Source organism: Columba livia, chromosome 1 (genome assembly GCF_036013475.1).
Source record: "Columba livia isolate bColLiv1 breed racing homer chromosome 1, bColLiv1.pat.W.v2, whole genome shotgun sequence".
Classification (NCBI taxonomy): Eukaryota; Metazoa; Chordata; class Aves; order Columbiformes; family Columbidae; genus Columba; species Columba livia.
The window spans coordinates 128,151,735-128,172,785 of NC_088602.1; the positions used below are offsets into that span (position 1 = coordinate 128,151,735).

Below are 21,051 nucleotides of genomic sequence, written 5' to 3' on the forward strand. Positions count from 1 at the left end.
GGACAAGGTCACACTGAAGTGCTCCTGGTCAGCAGCCATGGGCTGCAGCGGGTGAGAATCACCAGTGAGAGGAACAGGGGGGAGTGGGGACCCACCCACATGAGAGGGGTCACTGAGAAGTGTAATAGAGCAGCAGCATCAGAGAGAAGGCAGCAAATTAGGTTTGTGGAATAAATGGGTTCTTTATACAATAAGACTCATCCTTGGGAGATCTGTCAGCTGGTATAGGCCTGCAGGGGCAGGGAGGCAAGAGATCGCTGGGGATTTCAGACAAGGACGCTTGGGCCAAAGGCTCTAAATCCAGGTTCCCAGGGCTGATGCCTTCTCTGATGCTCAGCGCTCCTTTGGCTGGAGAAAATGTTTTCAGGAGTAGTACTAGCAGGTGCTACAGTGAAATGCTGTAGAGTGAGGATCCCCTCATGGTGTGCCACTGCCGCACGCACAACACAGGTACTCAAAAGGTGAGATGTGGCCATGATGAGCTGGCTGGCCAGCAAGGGTTTGGGAAGAGCTGTCCAAGTCTATCCAGGCTCTCTGCCCCACCACAGCCCCAGGGAACCTGCTCCGGAGCCCTGAGCTTCCTGCACATCTCCCCACTACTGTGCGTCACCCCTTGGTGAGGCTAAGGTATCTCTGGCGCCACAGCCGCACCTCCTCCTCTCCCTCCTTCTCACTCAGCACCCGGTACGTCTTGTTTTTGTGGCAGCTGAGGCGAGACACCTGCAAGGAGAGCCTGAGTTCATACAGGATTTCCCCCAGGGAAAAAGGACCCCCATGATGGATGGCATCTGAAGTCTGGGATGATGGGGGCACCAGGGGGAGGAGGGGAGAACCAGCCAGGAAGTGGGAGGGAGAGGATGATAGCTGCACTGTGTGCTTCCTAAGATACAGCTAGTCCTCTGTCCTGCTCCCGTGTTTTTTGGCTTTTGTTAACACCTAGGAAGCACCTAGTAGGTGGGGGAGACCCTCCCCTGCAGGGATATACAGAGTTACTCTGATAGGTGGGAGGCTCCCCACAGCTCCTCTGTCTCAACATTAGTGGCTGTCTCCCCTGCCATCTCTTACAGTGTCTGTACAAATCCCACCACCTCAATTACAAGCCAACTGCACTTGGGTCACTATTTGTCATTCCCCCCACCAGCCACACCCAATTCTGTTCTACTGGAAACAAAAAGTAGTGGGCCAGTGAGTTCTGCGGGGACTTGGTGCTGGCTGTGGAGGGACCAGATATGGAGGAGAAGACTGTGTAAAGGGCAGTGCTGGTTGCTTCTCACCCTCTGGTTGTAGAGACTCAGCTGGAGGCATTGGTGGCTCTTGAACACACAGTAGCTGGGGTGCTGAATTCCGTCCGAGTCACAGATCTGGGGAGATGGGAATGAAAGCCAGGGAATAAAGAGGAGGGAAGGGATGGGAGCATCCACCGGGCACCAACCTGGCTTGGGGCATCTCCGTCTTGGAAGGCAGTGTACTCTGCCTTCAGCCACAGGGTCACACGAGGGTCCTCACAGCTGTGGGTGGCTATCCGGCTGCACCAGTACTCTACCCTCAGCCCTCTGAAAACCTCCATGCCATAGTACTCTGAGGTCTCTGGAGAGCTGGTCTGCAATGGGGTGGGATAAAGAAAGTTGTGCTTCTTCCTCCCCTTTCCCACCACCCAGTGCAGGCTCCTCCTCAGAGGCCAGCAAGACACGCTCTGTACCTTGTCTGCAGCGTGGTACTGGGCTGAGATCTGAGGGTTGATGTAGGGGATGAAGCCGCCTGTCTTGCAGTGAACACGGTTCAGGATTTTGATGTTCTGACACTGCTCCCTCTTCAGTGAGCAGAAAGCACAGGCAGGGCAGAGGTCCATGTGATGCCGTCCGAGGCTGTCACACACCTAAGATGGGTGCAGTGGGGAGGTCAGGAGGGAAGGAGGAGAGTGAGGAGATCCCTTATCCCTGGCTTGGACTTCATCTACCTAGTCACCCAGGTCAGCTTCTCACAGGAGGTGGCACCTGAAAGAACAGTGCTGGCGAGCTCTGGCTCCCAGAGCATTGTGGTCAGCACTGCAGGGAGCTCTGCACACAGTGGGGGTCAAAGGTGGACCTCAGCATCTTTACCGAATCTCCAAACCCAAGGATTCTTTCTTCCACTTCCTTCCAGGCCTGGGTGACCACTGACGAGAGACAGTTTCCCTCCAGCATTGCATAGCACAGGATTGTCACTGCCTCCTTCTTCTTCAGGGCTAAAAGGCTGACAGAGAAAGGGATGGAGGAAGTCAAGTCTTGTCTCTTGTCACAAGCTGAAGAGATAGACCTTTAGTTAAAAACTGAAAGGGTGGGAAAAAACCCCTAAAGCATAGCAAAAAACTCCTCCCAAAGAAACCTTGAACTCTTGGCCAAACTGCATGGAGGAATGGGGTATCTGCAGAGTCTGTACATGTCTGTGTAACGCAGAAGCTACAGAGGGTGTTTGCATTTGGGTGCACATAGGAGGGACTGGACGAGGAACACAGCTCAAGGAACTTTCCCAGGGGCCCTCGGCAGCTGCTGCTTAGTTTTGTTCATCCAATTGCACAGCAAGGAGATGCTTGTTAGAAGCCTGCTGAGTGTTGGCCATGGGGCAGCCCCATTCGAATTTGCAGTATGTAACTAGTAAGCCTCCCTCCTGGTTGAGACAATGTATTTGACAAAAAGGGGAAAAATTGGTAACAACAAATACAATGTTAATCCAAACTGTTATGGGAAGCTAAAGGTAGAAAATTCAAAGACAATGGGATAAGGACAGTAAGAATTATTTTGCAACTCTTAGGAACAGTAGAAATCATAGACATGGTACAGGACTGCTATGAGAGAGGAGTGGTGTAAATTATCAGCCATGATGCAAAAGAGGTAAAAATGCTCATTAAATATTTGTCTTTCACGTCTGGAAACAAACCCAGTGATAAATAAACAAACTTTGATCTGGCCAAAAGTAAGAAGATGAGGGCAGGAATTGATCTTAAAATCTATGCATGGGCTAATCTATTTGAGAAGTTTTCCTAAGAGTAGCTGAAACTTCTTGGAGACCTTCAAATTAGCATTAAAAAAATTAAAAAGAGACGCAGAACCTGGATGAAGGTAATGAAAATGAGATTTCCTAAGGCCTGGAAAACTTTCTCCCAAAGCAAGAAGTTAGAAAAGCTTTATTTAGCTGAGCAAAGACACCCACGGGTGGCCACTCAGTCAGTCAGTACTTTTACCAAGGTGGGGATCAGCTGGAAGGCTCTCTTCATCAGCAGATGCAGGACAAATGACTTTTGGTGACTGGAATTTGGGGTGAGAGCCATTCAAACCAGAAATTAGCTGCATGTTCCTGACATGAAGGGTCTTTAGCATGGGAGCTGCTGATGGGTGGTTTCTTTGCAGCTTGGAAACTTCAAAAAGATATCCCAAATTTCTCTTAGGAGAAGGGTTTGTAGCTCAGCCACATGATACTGTTTTTCCTCCAGGGCTCACCAGGCATGGCTCCACATCCTGTGCTGAGCAGGAAGGCCAGGGCAAGTGATCAGAGCAATTGCCAGGCCTAAAGGCTAAAAGAGATCAACCTCCCCATTGTTAAGCTCTTGTGATTACACGTGGTGTGTGAAGAAATAGAGTTGTAAGGAATGACTGGTGTTCACAGGTCAATGAACATGCAAGAGGCATGCACTGTATGCACAGGAACACGCGGATGCTTGGCATTTGCACGGGGTTTTGGTGTGTGTTCATGTAAGAGAATGTGGATGAGCATCAGAGCTACTAATAGGAAGAAGTTCTGTGGAACTTAATAGATCCCTGGGCCCTGCCACAGACCGTGGATGAAGGAGCTCACAACAAGTAATCTGCACTTGCAGCATGTCAAAAACAAGTGATCCTGTACCCAAACAGTTCACACTAACCAGTAGTAAATGAGTGTGTCAGGATATCTGAAGGCACCTCTTTAACTTAGATAAAATCATAGAATCATTATGGTTGGAAGAGACCCCCAAGATCATCGACTCCAACCGTTGATCTAACGCTGGCACTAAACCATGTCCCTAAGAGCCTCATCTACATGTCTCTTAAACACTTCCAGGGATGGTGACTCCACCACTTCCCCGGGCAGCCTGTTCCAATGCCTGACAGCCCTTTCTGTGGAGAATTTTTTCCTCATATCCAATCTAAACATCCCCTGGTATAACTTGAGGTCATTTCCTCTTGTCTGATTACTCATTACCTGGGAAAAGAGACCAATCCCCTCCATGCTACAACCTCCTTTCAGGTAGCTGTAGAAAGTGATAAGGTCTCTCCTCAGCCTCCTTTTCTCCAGGCTAAACAGCCCCAGTTCCCTCAGCTGCTCCTCATCAGACTCATGCTCCAGACCCCTCACCAGCTTCGTTGACCTTCTCTGAATCTCTCCAGCACCTCAATGTCTGTCTTGTAGTGAGGGGCCCAAAACTGAACACAGTATTTGAGCTGCAGCCTCACCAGCGCCAAGTACAGGGGGATGATCACTCCTCTAGTCCTGCTGACCACACTACTGCTGATACAAGCCAGTATGATGTTGGCTTTTTTGGCCAAGATATCACAAGATAACCTGGAAAATTTTAATCACAGGAAATATAATGAGTGCTAGATTTTTTAAGAGACCTTGCAGTCGAACTTTTTTTTTATCACAATGCAGCTGAAGTTGTTCTAGCCTGCATCGAAGCAAGAGAAGATGTTCCTTCAACACACCATACTCTGATGTGCTGTGGACACACTGCAAATGTCATTCTGTGGGTACAAGCATCTGAACAAATCTCTCTGGTGCCAACCCACAGCACATCAACCACATTCACTGATTAACTGAGGACAGCTGAAAACGCGGAAATCTACATAGTGCAAGCCTGTGCATCTCTTGCTACAATGCACCACAGCGTGACCAATCTGGTTGGAGTTTTGGGGAAGGACGGTCTGAATTCAGAGAGGACAGAAGAATGCAAACCGAGGACAGCAGCGACAGATACCAACACTTCCAGGCAAAGCTGGAAAGAATTAGAATGTGCCAGTGAAAGAGAGAAACAGAGCCCACCCAACCTGCAGAGAGCACTTCCATAACTTGTAAGATCCTTTATGTCCACTCCTGCATCCCATGGCTGCACATGATCCCTTCTTTCTGTTTTATTTTTATTTGTTTCCTCTGTAAACATTCAGACCATTTAGGATACCAAGAGGAACAGGAAATCTTATATTTAGAGCAAAATGTCTGTGCTTATCCAACTTGAAAATCTTGTATAAGGTTGTTCATTCAACCCTCTCAGCATTTTTCTGCGACTGGGACCTGGACATCACTGAGAGAAGAAACAGTGACAGGCCCCAAGGAAGAACAAGTGACAGCTCCCAAGGCACACCTAGCATTTCTCTTCCCTAAAGGATTGTTCTTTCTGTGGGGATTACCTAACACTGAAAATTTCCCTCTTAAGCAGAGGGAACTTGTTCTTAAGAACTTGTTCTTAAGAGAACAAGTGTTCAGTCCACTTTGCTGGTAAATCTGTGACAGCCTAAGGGAGTCCCTGCAACCACTCAGATGCGTGACTGCTTCAGCACAGTAGGATCTTCGCCTTCAAGATTTGCAAAACTGGCTGGGTCATCTTGATGTGACTCACAAATTTTAATTAATGACCTTGATAGTATTCTCCAAATTTATCTGAAAGGATTTATCCACAATTATGTCATTATTGGCTATTGTTCCACTACTTGCTTATTATTCCGGTGGCACATTGTGATTTGATTGCTTCTTCATCGCACCAGGATGATCAAGCCAGTAAAGTGAGAGGCACATTAACAGTAATTAAAAATGATATGAATAGCTCTGATGTTTTCATCACTAAGGTAGAAAAAAGAAGAAAACTGTCCAGCTTGCTGTACTTTTTTTTTTTTTTTTAAGATAGCAAATAAATAACAACCTGAGGCTTAGAAAGCAACTGCTAATAAATGGGTTTAACAGCCTTTGCTTTCTGCAACACATATAGGGGTCCCATAAGTGCAGCCTGAACAAGATGCAAATAGAGGATTACAGGCAAAAGAGGCAGTAAAAGGGAACTTTTTCTAAAAAGAGTGCTTCCATAAGTAGCTCATAAGTAGCGATAAAACATCTGCTGAGTGTTGATGACCTACTTGTTCAGAACAGACACAAAGTCAGATGTGGGAGCCTCTGCTGCATGGCAAACTGTAGATTTATAGACCATGTTTGATATCATTAGCTCAAGTAGACCAGAAAGTCCTGCATCCCTGTGTACCACCTACAGACACTTTGCTGTTGGCCATGTGTACAGATGCACATGAAGTGTGTGCACAACATAAGCTCACACACCCAGGAAACTGAGACCTGCCTTTAGCCTGAGGTTACCAAGAAATCCTGTTGCTCTGTCACATCAATTTCCTCCCCTATCTCTGTTCTCCATCTCTTCTGTGAGGCTTTCTGACCCCAGAGTTGCAAATGTATGAGTTGGTTTACCACCCTGGAGTGAGTGAGATGCATCTACATAATCCACAAGTGACACCTGGCTCCTGAAAACAGCTTGTAAGTGTCAGGGGAATGTGTCTCACTCCACACCACCAGACCCAGGGATGGGTCCTGGGCTTCTCCCTCACTTGCAGGCACCTGCAATCATAGAATCATTTTGGTTGGAAGAGGCCCTCAAGATCATCGTGTCCAACTGTTAACCTAACACTGGCACTAAACCATGACCCTAAAAACCTCATCTACACATCTCTTAAACACCTCAGGGAAGGTGACTCCACCACTTCCCTGGGCAGCCTGTTCCAGTGCCTGACAAACCTTTCCATGAAGAAATTTTTCCTAATATCCCATCTAAACCTCCTCTGACACAACTTGAGGCTATTTTCTTTTTCCAGTTGCTATTTGGAAGAAGAGACCAACACCCTCCATGCTACAACCTCCTTTCAGGTAGTTGTAGAGACTGATAAGGTCTCCCCTCAGCCTCCTTTTCTCCAGGCTAATCAGCCCCAGTTCCCTCAGCTGCTCCTCGTCAGACTTGTGCTCCAGACCCCTCATCAGCTTTGTTGCCCTTCTCTGAACTCTCTCCAGCACCTCAATGTCTGTCCTGTAGCGAGGGGCCCAAAACTGAACACAGGGTTAGAAGCGCAGCCTCACCAGTGCCAAGTACAGAGGGAATCCACAATGCGTGGCCCTAGGTGCACCCAGGGTCTGTCCCTGGTTCCTCTCCTGGTGATATCCAGTGCCCCAGCATTGCTCTTTGGTGCATCCAGCCGCTCTCCCACTGCTGCACTGGGGCTCTGTGTCCCATCACAGAGGCGTCACAGGCAAATGGTGCAGGAGAATCTATGGGCCAAGATCAGTAACTGCTCAAAGGCAAAAGGGGAAAACTTCAGATAGAAGCCCATCTTGCTTTAGAATCTCAAGATATGGAGTGACACACATAGAGCCTGCTTCAGCAGTATCTCTGAAGTGTGCTGGTTAATGACATCACCTCTTCCTCAGCATAATGGCAAGGATTTGGGCCATTAACTTTCAGCTGCTGAACCTCCCCAGTAGTGGCTGGCTGTGTGAGGTGGAGTGAATACCTGAGGCAAGCAGAAAAGAAAACAAGGAGCAAAAAGCCCTTTTCAGCACTTCATAACTTCCGATTTAGGGGGTTGCTGCAGGAAACTAAAACCACTAAGGAAAAAGTAATTCTTAACAGCTTCAGAAAGAAAAAGACATCTTGGCCTGCATGTCAAGAAGGCAGGCAGGCTGGCTTAGGTACCTGACAGACCCAGTCCAGCTGGTAACCCAGTGCAGGAGCTATTGGGAGAACGGGAACTTAACAGCTAAGGGCTTGGGGGGCACAAATGGTGGGAAAAACTGTATTTGGAAAAACATCTCTCCTGCTGACCCTTGCAATATTGCAGCCTTTTATCTCTGCCCACCCTAGGACACTGAAAGACCTCTGCTTTGAGAGTCCCAGAAGCCTAGGAGCATTCTTCTAGCCTAGCAGCAAGAAGACAATCTGCCTTGTCATGACTTCCCTTTCACAGCTAGCCATGCACAGTAGCAATATGGAGGCACTAAAACGTGCCGTGGCCTCTCTAAATGTCCAAAAGATACTTTAGCATCATCTGGAAGTGACAGCTAGCTCATGAAAGCAGCTGAGAAACGTCAGGGTCCCATCCCTCCTCACCAGACCCAGGGTAAATAAAAGTAATTGCAAGTGGGTGATGGTAGTTCAAAACGAGAGTTTTTTTTTCTGGGGATGGTATTTTTTAGCGAAGGGTCTGGTCTTAAAATTAAAGCCTCTGGACATGAAGTACATGAGCATCACATGGCTATTTGGAGGAGTAAAGCAAGACGAGGAAGGTGCAGCTGCCAGGAAGCATTGGCTTGGCCTTGCTGGGGAAGTTGGGCTCATGTGAACCAGGAGTGTCTGCACACAAATACCAACAGGATGAGGTCTGTATCCGGGACAGCCGTGATGCTGACAGGGGCGTAGGGGTCATAGCAGGCAGACAACACAACAGTGGGAAGCCCTGGGAAAAAGGGAAATGCAATTCTTGTATGCAAACAGAAGAGCAGCTAAGGAAAGGGAGGCTGAACTTCTGCATACCCAGCTGCAGAAACCCGGCACTGAAGGGTCCATGCAGAGCTGGAGCATGTGGATGGTTTAAAAGGACACTAAAAATTGCCACAGAAAATGAGAGCTGCATAGGTGTTATAATGTAAGAGCTACAGAGCTCTTTTTAGCTTATTGCAAGACCGAATCATGGTATATAGGTAACTTTGAGGGGAAGAAATACAGGGAAATAAGTAGCTCTTTAATCTTGGGGCAGAAAGCACAATAAAGACTTGAAAACTGAAAATAAGTGCAATAAGAGACATTCTCCCTTTCTCCCAAATGATTCACTCACTGCTAGCAGAAGGACCACAAAAGCCTTCTGCAAATTCTTCATCTTGTTATACTGCTACCTTTGCCCTGTCTCTCTCTAAAGGTCACAGTTAGCTTCATCGGGTAGTATGAAAGCCTGAAGAGCTACCAGAGCAGCTGCCAGAAACAGGGGTGAGTGAGAAGGGATGGATGGACTTAAGACCCTAGGGAAGACAGGCAACCCTGGGTTTGGTGCCCCTCACAACCCTCTCACCTTGTGTTCAACCAGGTACCAAATGGCACCTGTGTGCACTGACCAACCCCACCCAGCACTGTTCCTCTCGCTGGCATGCCTCCAAGCATTTTGCCCCTTTTTCAGGTCACACTTTGAAGTCCCTTTGAGAGGAGTCAGGATGTGGCGAGCAGCAAAGCTGACAGGCGCACTCTATCTCGCCTTTTTATCCTCACTCGTGTTTAAGCTTTGCTTAGCATGATTGATGGGGCTCCGCTGCCAGGTTACAGACACACAGTCAGCATTAGTGTCTTTGAGAAACTCTGCAGCAGAATAGCAGGTGTCATCTGCAATCACAGCAGTCTCTCAATAATCCCAATATAACTAAATCAGAGCAAGGCTCACTTTCAGAGGCAAGGAAAACGAACATATCCTCAATGAAACATCATTTTGCCTTAGAGTACATACACCAGGGAAAAATTGCCAGGCAGTAAAAACCTCCAATAAATATTAGGAAGGAGGATGACATAAGTTACAGACTTGCAAGGGAACAGCTATAGTTTTAACAACATGATGCAATACATTTTTCCATGCAGAAGTGGGATCTCTGGCTCAACTGTAGTAGTATGCAATGCTTTTAATAGAAACCACAGATGTGCAATCATGCACAAAACCTGTGTGCTTACAGAAACATCACTAGCCAGCAACAGAGTGAAACCAAAATGACTTCTCCATGAAAACCACATCTAGACAACATTTTTTCTTTCCTCTTCGCAAGCAAAATAACATTTGCATCTCAGACAAAGCAAGTGGTCTTCAGCCACAAAGTACTAAAGGATCCAAAAATAAATTTGAGTGAAAGCACATTATCCTTTTGCAGGTCTTTTCTGTTTGGTCTCATCAGCCCAAGCTGCCTGAGGACAAGGTGAATGGATCCTGACAGATCATCTGAGAAGAGCTCAAGATGCTTGACAAGCTCCTGAAGCATCACTAGGCCAGAGGAACTAAGAAGGGTGCATTAAACGATTGCAACAAGCTGGACTGTTGCAGAACCCTGTGCTGAACTGGAACGCATCTGCTTCCAAAGCTAGAACAAGGAAACAGAAACCCTGTGGGAAAAGCAATGCACAGATCCAGGGCACAGAAAGGTGCATGTACTCTAGGAGCTGCAGTGGTCCTGCACAGCTAGGAGCCAAGATCTGTGCTCCTGGCTCTGTTTCCCAGCCCAGGGCTGCTTTTGCTCTACCTGGATGAGGACAGAGCACTCCTCAGGGTGCTCCTCATGTCGCACTGTTTTGAGAAACACCTGCTTCACATTGCGTGCAGAGAGGTGAGGAGCACAGTGAGACACATGTTTACTTCAGCCTCTGAAGGACCTGTGTTCACAAGGAAACTATTTCTGCAGGACATCCAAACCCCTGGGAGATGTGAGCTGGGAGGAGGATGAGTGCAGAGGAGATTGCGTGCTGCAGATGGCCACAGTGTGGGGATACATGTGCATCGGATAAAGCCCTGCCTGTGGCTAAGGCCCAGCCTAAATGTACTTTGGTCAGGACCCACGGACAGTAACAGTGTCTGTTATGATAGGACAAAGGGTAATGGTTTTAAACTAAAGGAGAGGAGATTCAGGCTAGACACAAAGAAGATTTTTTTTACAATAAGGGTGGTGAAACACTGGCACAGGTTGCCCAGAGAGGTGGTAGATGCCCCATCCCTGGAGACATTCCAGGCCAGGCTGGATGGGGCTCTGAGCAACCTGATCTAGTTGAAGATGTCCCTGCTCATTGCAGGGGGTTGGACTAGATGAGCTTTGAAGGTCCCTTCCAACCCAAACTATTCTATGACTGTGTGATTCTAAGACAGTTGTGGGTCACCACAGCCCTTGGGCTGCCACCAGGAACCACAGACAAAACAGATGTACTTGGTTTGCGCACCTACAGCAGTGGTTCTATGATTTGGTGACTGTCAAGTGCTGGGTCACCCTCTCCCTGCTCACTCTGTGCTGGAGCAGTGAGTGTGTGAGGGACTCCCCAGGTACATATCTGCTTTGTTTTGGACAGCTTGCTCCAGAAAGCCTACCTGCGCTCGCTAGGTGCTCAGAGCAGGGATATGAATGCTGTGGGGCCACCAGCCATTTTGCTTGTGGTACCCCAACAGGTGGGAAGATGGGTCTTCCCCTCACCTGCCATGGGGGGGCGTTTTCCGCACCCCTTCTTTGGTGTAGCCTGACGTGCTCCCTGGATCTGACTTGATGGCGGAGTCTGGAGAAGAGCCTTCGGTGCCCAGGGACGTTTCCAAGGAGAGGGCCAGGTGGATCAGCTGCCAGGCGCTGTTCTGCAGGTGTTTATCCCAGGCTTGCTGTGTCAGTGGAGGGGATCCCAGCCTGGGAGGCAGAGGGGCAGGGGCAGGCAGGACTGGCAGGGCTGGTGGAGGCATAGGCAGCCTCCTGTCCCGCAGGGGTCTCGGCATCCCTGGCATGGCCATGCGGGGCTTCCTCGACACTGGGTTCTGTCTTGACAGTGCATAGGAGTACTTGAGGAGAGCGTCCACATTGGCATTCAGCAGGGCATCAGCGGACAAGAGAGAATCCTGCCCCAGAGCTGGGGAGAGAGTGGGATGAGGGTCTGAGAGCACCTTTCTGTGGCCAGCCAGAAAGCTGCTGGGGGGGAAGAATAGCTACAGGAAATCAGCAGGAGACCAGGGGCACCCAGGGCATCTCGGTGCAGCTGTACCTTCTTCCGTAGGGGAGCTTTCACCCATTGACCAGGACCCCACCGTGTGGGGTTGCTCCGTCAAGAGGAGAGGGTTTTTCGGAAGAGCCAAACTCGGACATGGGATTCGCTGAGAGGAAGAAAGAGGGAGAAATACAAGTCCTGCTGTGTTATCTTCCCTTCCTCCTCACCCCTTCCATCTCCCAAGAGGTACTCCCCCACATCCCATCCCAAATCCCACTTCCCACCTTGATATAGAACTGTTGTTTAAAGCAGCGGTACTGGGTGAAGTGGCAGAAGGTCTGAAACCACGGCGCCTCTGGGAAGTCAGAGCAGACCGGCCCTGGAGAGGGGTGAAAGAGAGATGCAGGATGAGGGCAGGCTGCAGGTTTTGGCATCTACACCCTTGGCCTGGGAGTAACAAGAGATGGGGACCTCTTGGATGCCTATTTTCAGAGTGGCTCGTGGTTGAAGGGAAAGTCAAAACTGTTTGCCCCTGAGTGGAGATCGCAGCCTTGTGCTGTTATAGCTCCTGATCCCAGGTGCCAGGTGCACTTTCCTTCCATACCACCTAGGGTTTCAGTTTGTTCTACCATTCTTCACATCGTTATCTTCCCTTTTACAAAGACCCAAACTTCCTGTTTCTGGGATCTGATAAGGACTCTGTTATTAGTCCTTGAAGAGTTAGGAAAAAAAAAAGGCAAGTAGTGATGTGATGAGTTAAAAAGATGGTCAGACCAGGCCTGGGAACACCAGAGTATACAGCCTCTTCAGGGTAAAATAGTTTGAGAGCAAGGCCAGCCTCCCCTTCCATGATCTGTAAACTCTCATCTTCCACTTGTGTTTGCCCAACAGTTCCCTGTTTAACCAGGCAGGTATTCTGGCTCCCTTCCTTGACTTCCTACGTGTCAGGATGCTCTGATCTTGAGCTGGGAGCTGCAGCGTTTTGCTCCACCGCACAGCCACTACTTGCAAAGGAGCATTGCTGCTGTTGAGCAGGGGAGGAAGTGCAACCATTTGCTAACGGCAGCGTTCACCCGACTCTCGCGGGCCAGGATTGCATCCCCAGCAGCACATACCGAGCCAGACTTGAAGTATTACAGCTTGAAGGGTCCTGTCACAAACCATTCTTGTAATGACACAGAAACTTTCCATTTTGGGGTGGACAGAGTAGAAAAAGTACAATTTAATTCCAGCATCTGGGAAGTGAAGACCCAGACAAAGTTTCCCATTGGCTGTCTTTGCTGGTCTCTTGTTTTTCACTCTGGCTCAGCTCCCCCACAGCCCGTTGAACACTGATGGCATTGGCCTAACAAGCAGCTTCCTTCCTTTAGCACTGATCCCCATCTTCTCTTTTCTCTCAGCTTATCTCCCATATGGAGATATTAAGCTTGGGGCCGTGACACCTCCCTGGGGAGCCTGTTCCAGTGCTCCACCACCCTCTGGGGGAAGAACCTTTTCCTAATGTCCAACCTAAACCTCCCCTGGCACATCTTCCTGCCATTCCCTCTGGTTCTGTCACTGGTCACCAGAGAGAAGAGATCAGTGCTTGCTCCTTCTCCTCCCCTTGTGAGGAAGCTGTAGCCCCATGAGGTCTCCCCTCAGTCTCCTCCAGGCTGAACAAAACCAGTGACTTTAGCCTCTCCTCATACAGTTTCACCTCCAAACCCCTCACCAACTTTGTAGCCCTCTTCTGAATGCTTTCCAGTTGCTTTATATCCTTTTTATCCTGTGGCACCCAGAACTGCACACAGTGCTCCAGGTGTGGCTGCACCAGTGCAGAGCAGAGCAGGACAATCACCTCCCTGGTCCAGCTGGCAATGCTGTGCTTGATGCACCCAGGACATGGTTGGCCCTCTTGGCTGCCAGGACACACAGCTGGCTCATGTTCAACTTGCCATTGACCATAACCTGCAGATCTTTCTCCATGGAGCTGCTTTCCAGCATCTCATTCCCCAGTCTGTATGTACAGCCAGGGTTGCCGTGTCCCAGGTGCAAAATCCAGCACTTGCCCTTGTTGAACTTCATGCAGTTGGTGATTGCCCATATCTCCAGTTTGCTCAGATCACTTTGCAGGGCCTCTCTGCATCTGAGTGTCAACAGCTCCTCCCAGTTTAGTGTCATTGGCTAACTTAGTATTCCCTCAAGTCCTGTGTTCAAGTCATTTATAAATACATTGAAAAGTGCTGGCCCTAAGATGGATCCCTGAGGAACCCCACTAGTGACTGGTCACCACCCCAACATAACCCCACTTACTAGAACCCTCTGAGCCCGGCCCATCAGCCAATTGCTCACCCACTGAATTATGTGTTTACCCAGTTGTATGCTGGACATCTTGTCCAGGAGGATGCTGTGAGAGACAGTATCAAAGGTTTTAATGAAATCCAAAAAGATCACATTGATAGGCTTCCCTTGCTCAGCTAGGTGGGTAACCTTGTCGTAGAAAGGAATCAAGTTGGTCAAGCAGGACTTTGCCCTCCTGAACCCGTGCTGGCTGGGACCAATGACTGCATTGTCATTCAGGTGTTTTTCAATAAGTTCCAGAATAATCTCCACAATTTTGTGAGGCTGACAGGTATGTAGTTTCTGTGGAGGGAGAAGCCCAGGACCTGTTCCTGGGTCTGGTGATGTGGGGTGGGACCCGTCCCCCGACACAGCTGCAGAAACAAGCAAGAAATAGTTGCCCTCAAGCTGCAGTCCAAATAAGCACAGTTGGCTGATCATTCAGTTCATTGACGTTCATAGCTAAATATAAAGACATATTTTTTATGAGAAAATTGTTCCTATTTTTTTTCTCTGAAGAAAAATACAACAGAAGTAGTCCCAAGTTTTTCAGCTGCACACATATAATTATGCCACTTAAATTCTCTGATGCAGGGGTGCAGGGAAAGTATGACTGCAGAGATTTAACGGGTGCTGTTGCTATGGTGCTTTCTGAACTGGGATGTTTCTTGGCTCCTGAAATGTTAAACACTTAAGAAAGCAGCTTATCAGCTCAAGCTTTCTTAAAGTGCCATGAGAGCCCGTGAGCCAAGCTTCTCTGTTAAACCTCAGATCAAGCTGGAAGAAGCTGGTCAGGTTGTAAGATGAACTGCTGGGAAGAGATAATGAGCTTCAGTGAGCTTCAGAAAACTGTGGCCAGTTTTTTTTCCCTGCCACTCCACCAACAGAGATGTGGAGAGACTGAAGAGCTCAGCAAAGGGCCACCAAAGTGCCCGTGGCTTTCAGAACCTGACCTGTGAAGAGAGGCTGGGACAGCTGTGTTTGTTCAGCTGGGCGAAAAGGAGATGGGGAGGTGAGTTAGTGGAAGCCCACAAGGACCTGAAGAAAAGCTACAGGATGACAAAGTCAAACTCTTCTTGGTGGTGCCAGACAATACAGAAAGGTAAAAACTGTGAGCTCCTGCTTGGGAGGTTAGGACTGGCCATTAGAAAAAGCTCTTTCCAGGAAAGCAGTGCAGCGCTGGAATAGATGCCCAGAAAGGCCACAAAACCAAGCTCCCTTGAACAAAGCCAGGGTGCTCTAGTGCTGGGAGTGTCCTGCTCCCGGCTGGACTTTGGGCTAGAGACCTCAAAATGACCCATCCCACCACCCCTCCCACAATTTTGTGGCACCTCGGGGAAGAGAAGCATCTGGTGCTGCTTCAGCTGGGGCGAAGCCCATGGGGGTGAGGTGAGGCACCTACCTCTGGGGACGAGGCCATGGTTCTCCTGCTGGTCCAGCCGCAGGATGGCAGGGCTGCGGCAGCCACGTGCCTGGCGCAGCCGGCAGAACGAGACCGCCTTCCAGGGAGGCCACAGGATGGCAAAGAAGCGCTGGTACTCGCTGTCTGACATGGGGCTGCCCGGCGTGGGAGGCTGCGTCGGAGCCACAGAGGACACCAGCAAGGTCAGCAGCCCTGCGGGGGGAGGCAGGATGTGCTTAGCCCTCCCTTATGGGGACAAGCGGTGGGGGGTAACAAAAGAGTGGCTGGACGGGGGGCATGCTCCTGTCTGCTGGTGCTGAACGGGGTTGCTGGGATTGGCTGGCCTGAGGTCTGCCTCCATCACCCCTGCTTGCAGGGCCCTAGGGGAACAAGTAGTCTGGGGAAAAAGGGGAAAAAAGAATGAAAAAGGAAAAAAAAATAAAAGAGAAAAAGAGAAAAAACAGAAAAAAGAGAAAAAAGAAAAAAAAATAAAAAAAAAAAGAAACAAGAAAAAAGAAAAAAGAAAAAAGATAAAAGAAAAAAGAAAAAAGAAAAAGGAAAAAAGGAAAAAAGGAAAAAAGAAAAAAGAAAAAGGAAAAAAGAAAAAATGAAAAAAGAAGAAAAAAGAAAAAAGAAAAAAAAAGAAGAAAAAAAGGAGAAAAAAGAAAAGGAGAAAATAAAAAAGAATAAATAAATATAAAAAAGACGGAAAATAAAAGAAAAAAGAATAAAAAAATGAAGAAAAAAGAGAAAAAATAATAATAAAAAATTTTAAAAAATAATTGGATTATTTTGCGAGTTTGGTTTGATTTGGGTTGGAGGAGGTGTTCTGATTTGTTTATTTTTTTTTTTTTCCCCGCAAAAGCCCCAGACTCACTTGCCTGGGCCTCTGGAGTGCCCCCCATGGCACGGCCTCCACTGCCCAACCCTGTGAGCTGCCTTCTACACCATGTGGGGCTTGTGCCCCTCCCAGGGGACATCTCTCCATCCTCTCTCTTCCCTCCAGCTGGGGCCCCATCTCTCCTGCCCCAGCATCTTGCCAGGCCTGGCTTTGCCTCCATGTTCCCTCCAGCAGCCTCCATCCTCCCCGAGGTGAGTGGAGTCAAGGGCTGTCATGGCCAGTGGGGCCAGTGGGGCCAGCAGGGTGGTCTTGGCAGAGATGTGGGGTGGGAGCAGTGGGTGGCAGCAGCAGCAGGGGCTTCAGGCCTCCCTCTAGCCTCATCCCCCAGCTCTGAGGTGACCCCAGGAGGGTGGCTGGGGGCTGAGTTGGGGGTCACTCACCCACCAGGCAGGGCAACCTCAACATGTCTGCCCCAGGACTCAGCACCTCCGTCTCACTTGGTGGCCCTGGCAACGGTGGAATGAGAAGGGGATGGCATAACAGCCGGGGAGGCAAGGCCCAGGCTCCTGTCTGTGGGGTGTGAGATGGACACCCCAAGAAGAAGGAAGAAACCGGGGACAAGACAAGCAGGAGCTAACCTGGGAACTTCTGCCCCCACTCAGGGATATTGGCGGTGGCTGGCAACAACCTGCAGCAGCACTAGAGACCTGGCCAGGCTACCCCTGGACTGAGGGCACCCCAAAAACTGTACCTTCAGGATACCTCGCACCCCAAAGCATTTCATGCTCTTCTGCAGGAGAGAGGGGACAAAATCTATTCCTGTTCCACCTGCAGGGATTGAGACGCACCCTGTGCCTCCCCAGGGAGCATCCCAGTACCGTCGTGTTTCAGGACAGAGTGAGAAATGGGCTTGGTCTCTCCTGGGCAGTCGTCTCGCTTTCTGAACACCCAGCTAGTCCTGGAAGTGCCAGTCTGTTTTCTTCTGCCTCTGGAGTGGGTGCCTTGACCCCCACTCTCTGCACATTGAAGTCTTCCCAGGCAAAAGGGGGAACAGCACAAGCAAAAGAGGCTTTGGGACCACCAGCATGGAGGTGCCCAGGGCCCCACAAGCTGATTTTGAGGGACAGTCACATCCCAATACCCATGCCTTTACTGCAGAGAGCAAAGCGCGGGGCACAGACGCAGCAACCCATGTGTGCAGCCCATGAATCACAACCAACACAGGGCTCCCTGTGACTGGGCACTTTTCTGACATGAGAGGGAAAGACACGACCGTAACCATCACGGGCACGCAGCTGTCAGGGTGGCTGGAAAGAAAATGCTTGGCACAGCAGCTCCAAGAACTGCATCCGTCAGCAAAATGCAGGGTGGCAGAGAGGCTTTGCGTACCCACCGCATCACCGCCCAGCCTCAGCTCGGCTGCAAAACAACACCCTTTCAGAACCAAAGAGGAGCTGCAGGAAAAGTGGGCAAAGGTTTTGACGGTGTAGCAGGATGCTGCTGCAGAAGTAGCTTCTGTCACAAATCCCAGGAGATTCGAGCAGCTCTGCTGTATGCAAGGGCTGCAGAGAGTGCTGCTGTGGATGTGAGGGCTGCGGTTGCAAGGCTGACGCATCACCTGCCAGTGCCCTAAGCGACCATACAGGCTGTCAAGGTGAAAGCTCAAATCACTCCAGCCATGAAGTCCATTAGAAAGGTGTCTGGCAACAGCACGTAGTTCTGCAGGTCCTTGCAGGAAACAAGCTGTAGTTTGCTCTAAGATGTCTTGTTGGAAAGTAATGTCTCTGACAAGCTTGAAGTCCAACCATTTAACAACAGCACTGAATTTTAGGATGTTTTTGCAGCTTCTTAGAAACACAGTGAACAGGGGACATTTTCCAGCTAGCTCCCATGAAACAGGCAACACTGCTCTGACTTGCAAATTTCATCCAATTCTTGTTTTTCCAATCCTTAGGCTGAGACATACTGCTTATTAGCTGATTTTAGGTAACTCCAGGGTCTTCAGCTCCCCAACCCTGTTAATTGCCTCTGCTCCCCAGTGACAACAGTGTTGTCCTGATTTGAGCAGCTTCCCAAGGGAACTCAGTGCTGACCTGAGTGGCTGATGGAAATGCATGACCTAGGACAGCACACCAACGTGGCGTGTCACGTGGTATTATTAATGTCTGGCAGGTGTTGGCTACACAGCCTGCATCTGCATGTGCCAGCAAGAGATTTATGGTGTGTGAAAATAGGAAACAAGAATGAAGGGACCAGAGTCCTCAGACATACACTGAGAACTCAAATATAAGGCAGAAGATGAAGGAGCTGTCAAAGAAGTCATCCGTGGTTGATGGTTCAGTAGCAATGCCTGTGCGGGCCTACAGTATATTTCAAAAGAAGGCAGTCAGTGATGTGAGCATGGGTTGGCTACTTAGCACTTCTCATGTGCTGTGACATACCTTGGATTTGGTTCAGGTTGTCAGAATCCTTCAGGGAACTCTTAAGGTCTACAAGTGCATTGAGAAGCCAGCTAGTATGCGATGAGCACCCAGCTGGATCAGGAGACCACCAGTGCAGGAGACACTGCTGTGTTGATCAGCTAGGTTTGAACCAGCCGGCCATGGGGCACTCGTGTTTTAAGTTTCTGCAAAAAAAATACATCATCTTTGGAGAAGGGATGAAAACAGAAGGAATAATAGTTTGGACAGGACACAAAAGCACGGCAAGCTGGCGGGAGTCTGTTCCCCAGTGCAGCACCAAGCAATGAAAGTCGTCAGTAATGCACAGCACAAGGGTGATATTAGTTCCAGTATTTTCTGATATCTGAGGGTTAACTTGGCACCTATATGGCTATACCACCAATGAGGCATTACAAGCTGTGTAATTCATACACTGAAGCAGATTTGCAGACCTGTTTTCAGAGCCACCACAAAACGGAGTTTCCTGCAGATGGTGTTCATGCGCCAGCCTGAGCTGGAAGAGCTGATGTGTGCAGCTGTCACCCCCAGGCCCACAGCCTGCCTGATTCCAGCAGTGGGGATGTGTGACAGCAGGATAACAACTCACTGCTATTACAAGGAAAGGGGCTGCATTTTCCGTGTCTCTATCCAGTTGCCGTGCCAACTCTGAGCTTCGGAAGAGCCTGTCTGCTTTGTGAGGGATTGCCCTTCAGCAGACAAGTTCCCCTTACAAGTCAGTCTTGTTGTTGTCTTCAATACCTGAATGATTTCTCAGTATTTTCTATTCTGCATGTTCCTCTACAAACACCACCACCAAGCAGCATTGTCTGAAAATCTCTTGAAAACCCCAGGACTGTGGCTCACAGACCCTTCTTCTTGCTGCAAGGGTTATATTGCCCCTTCCTTCATCAGGCTGATAGAAAACATGACAGGATCAAGGTAAGTGCCCAAAAATAACACTGTCTTGGACAGGACATGCTGATGCAATGCCCCAACCCTTTGTTTCCCCTCTACCTTGTGCAGGTGCGTGGTGCACAGCCCCTCAGACCAGGACAGCCGGGGGCCATGAATAGAGATAGTAAATACAGCTAGAAGTGGCTGACCTCACCTCAGCAGCACAATGCCAAGCCAGGCATAGAATCATAGAACCATTTTGGTTGTAAGAGACTTTTAAAATCATCGAGTCCAACCATTGACCTAACACTGTCACTAAACCATGTCGCTAAGAACCTCATCTAGATGTCTTTTAAACACCTCCAGGGACGGTGACTCAACCCTGGGCAGTCTGTTGCAATGTCTAACAACCCGTTCAGTGAAGAAATTTTTCCTAATATCCAATGCCTCCAATTGCCTCCCTTGATGCAACCTGAGGCCATTTCCCCTTGTCCTATCCTATCCTATCCTATCCTATCCTATCCTATCCTATCCTATCCTATCCTATCCTATCCTATCAAACAATGGACCAACGGGGTGACTGCAGAGCCAGGTCATGGAGGTGTGTAGCGTGATTTTTCAACATACACACTAGCCTAACTCACCAAGAAAAAAAGCACAGCGAGGCACACAGAGCACTTAACTGAAGAAGGAACGATGTCTAATGTTTGTTAGACTGTGTCAGATCTGTGAATTGGATTGTGGGCAGCCGGGGGGGGAAAGATATCTGATCAGCTCAAGAAACACATGAAGACAGATGCTACAAAGATTACGTGTGAATTCCAGACTCAGTGCTTTGTCAAGCAACATCCCTAGAAAGCATGTGTCTTAAATAATCCGAGTTGTAAGCAGAGATGATAAGAAAATGCTTCCAAATCCACCTGTTGTGGAGAAAATGTGATTTCAGGAAATTCTGGTCAAAATACCTGAATCTGTTTTCTCATGTTAGCTGGAGTGAAAAAAAATCAGAGTACTGGTACATTCATAATGGTACTGTTAACTGCAACATGTTTGTGTATCAATATGTTGTTAAAAAGAAATGCTAGGCTCTTTGCTTGTGGAGGAGGCTGTGAGCAATTCTGCTTGTGTAGGTGTTAGGATGGACTACGGAAGGGGCCAGCAGAGCCCCTGAGAGACACCAGGTTAAGTGTTCCTTCCACAGCACTGAAGAAAAGGGAAAACTGTGATATCTGCGTTTATTAAAACATACACCCAAGAGAACAGTGGCACTGTGAATGGGTAGAGAAGGGTATGCAAAGCCAGTCACAGTTCCCCAGCAGCATCCTACCTCGTCTCCTCCATGGGTGACAAAATTCAACAGCAATGGGTCCAGCTCTCCTTGGGTTCCTCCCCTTTCTCCAGC

The 21,051-nt window shown here is 48.9% G+C and overlaps 1 protein-coding gene across 1 annotated transcript; it reads right to left on the bottom strand.

Moving 5' to 3' along the window:
• Positions 1 to 49: 49 nt before the first annotated feature.
• Positions 50 to 17,423, bottom strand: ACRBP (acrosin binding protein). The gene is made up of 10 exons (XM_021292677.2): positions 16,755 to 17,423; positions 15,474 to 15,686; positions 12,037 to 12,131; positions 11,810 to 11,918; positions 11,260 to 11,677; positions 2,100 to 2,232; positions 1,700 to 1,876; positions 1,433 to 1,600; positions 1,275 to 1,361; positions 50 to 720 (listed from the first exon to the last, which is right to left on the bottom strand). The coding sequence occupies exons 1-10, from the start codon at positions 16,777 to 16,779 to the stop codon at positions 607 to 609; spliced, it is 1,539 nt and encodes a 512-aa protein (XP_021148352.2). The 5' UTR covers positions 16,780 to 17,423; the 3' UTR covers positions 50 to 606.
• Between the last annotated feature and the right edge of the window lie 3,628 nt (positions 17,424 to 21,051).

What these genes read in the sequence shown, in the direction of transcription:
- ACRBP (XM_021292677.2), bottom strand. Translation starts at nt 16,779, where the DNA reads ATGTTGAGGTTGCCCTGCCTGGTGG. An exon ending in AAGCTCCCCTACGGAAGAAG is followed by an intron (nt 11,678 to 11,809) that starts GTACAGCTGCAC and finishes CTCTCTCCCCAG; the next exon opens with CTCTGGGGCAGGATTCTCTC. An exon ending in TGAGTCTCTACAACCAGAGG is followed by an intron (nt 721 to 1,274) that starts GTGAGAAGCAAC and finishes CTCTCCTTGCAG; the next exon opens with GTGTCTCGCCTCAGCTGCCA.